We start from the raw sequence: 1,293 nt of genomic DNA, 5'->3' as shown, positions 1-1,293 counted from the left end.
AATACACCTCTGCTTTAACTTACGGGGTTTCCAGCATGACTTTACAGACACTTGTCATCGTACTGAGGCAGTCTGTGGTGTTCTCTATTGGCAGGGTTTTGTTCTAAATGGGAGACACAAATGTTAGCCATTTTAGCAGCTTTCATGTGCAATTAAGTCAAAAAGCACCTCGTTGCTCAACTTCACTTACTTCAGAGACAAAGTGCATTGTGGCGTTGCTAAGGGTTTTCAGCATTGGTGTGGCTTCTGCATAGAAGAGGGACATCCGATTGGCCATCTCATTATTGACTTCATTCTCAATGTCTAGCTGATGAAAATAACAAGAGCAGATGCAATTATAAAGAGAAAGTTAAAATCCCAAAATACTCTTATCTGGAAATTGAATGAAAGGCAAGGACTGTGCTTCTCTCCATGCCCTGCCTGATGCAGAAATCAAAAGTGCCACAAAGAAGGGTGCAAAGGTCAAGGAGACCCAGGGACTCACATGCATGTTGTTGATGCGGTTGCGACTTATCGTTCTTCGGTAGTAGCTAAAGTCATTCTGAATGGCTGGGTTCCTCATCTGAAATCCAGAGGAGAGCAAAGGTCATTTCTCAGCATCGGACGGGGTGTATGCACTATAAGCCTAGACCCCAGATCTTGTAAATATGCCTGGACTTTTCTTTGTTCCGCAAGAGTCAAAGCAACTTCTGGTTAATAATAAGGACCCTTAGCTTCATTATTTTAACGTATGCCCTGTTTTTGCTGTGGGCTAGATTTCAGGAAACGTGTAATTGTTCTCAATGAGGATCAGACACTTGGAAGGGTTTTCTCTAATTTCATTTGGCAGATTTTGAATTTCCATATACAAATCATCCTGTTAAATTACGTTGACCGCATGGAATGCAAATTCTCACCGCGTTAAATGTCTCTCTGGGTAAGGAGCTATATCTTCCTCATCTATCTCCCACCCCACAGCACTTGCAGAACTGTAAAGTTTCATAGCATATTTGGCCTAACCTTCAGCTCATCGAATCGGAGAGTAAAATGTAAAATTTCTGCAAACTCCTTTGCCAGGGCCTGCTCCCGTTCCAGGTGTTGGGTTGGTGTGTAGGGCGGACAAGTCAGAGATTCCAATAAACTCTGAAGAGCTTTTTCTGAAAGTCAAAGGAATAAATATGTATATTTGTGGTGGCCCACAGAGATCCTTCCAAAAACACAATTCTCAGTCCCAACTGACAATCTCAGAAATAACCTGCAGGGATTCTTTCTTTCCGTGTCTTCACCCAAAACCGTGTAAGATGTGACATGTGT

At 42.5% G+C, this 1,293-nt stretch overlaps 1 protein-coding gene across 5 annotated transcripts in view; it reads right to left on the bottom strand.

The window, feature by feature from the left end:
- The window catches only part of FAM49A (family with sequence similarity 49, member A), a 68,298-nt gene that overhangs the window by 14,585 nt on the left and 52,420 nt on the right, over positions 1-1,293 (bottom strand). For all 5 annotated transcript variants that reach the window (XM_008593484.1, XM_008593487.1, XM_008593486.1 and 2 more), the window contains exons 5-8: positions 1,000-1,136; positions 485-562; positions 191-307; positions 24-103 (exon numbers count right to left, since the gene is read on the bottom strand). In XM_008593484.1, the coding sequence (XP_008591706.1) occupies positions 24-103; positions 191-307; positions 485-562; positions 1,000-1,136 (412 nt within the window). The remainder of the gene's footprint in view (positions 1-23; positions 104-190; positions 308-484; positions 563-999; positions 1,137-1,293) is intronic.

This window comes from Galeopterus variegatus, unplaced genomic scaffold (assembly GCF_000696425.1).
Source record: "Galeopterus variegatus unplaced genomic scaffold, G_variegatus-3.0.2 Scaffold9229, whole genome shotgun sequence".
In the NCBI taxonomy this organism is placed as follows: Eukaryota; Metazoa; Chordata; class Mammalia; order Dermoptera; family Cynocephalidae; genus Galeopterus; species Galeopterus variegatus.
This window is presented reverse-complemented; position numbering and strand designations above follow the sequence as displayed.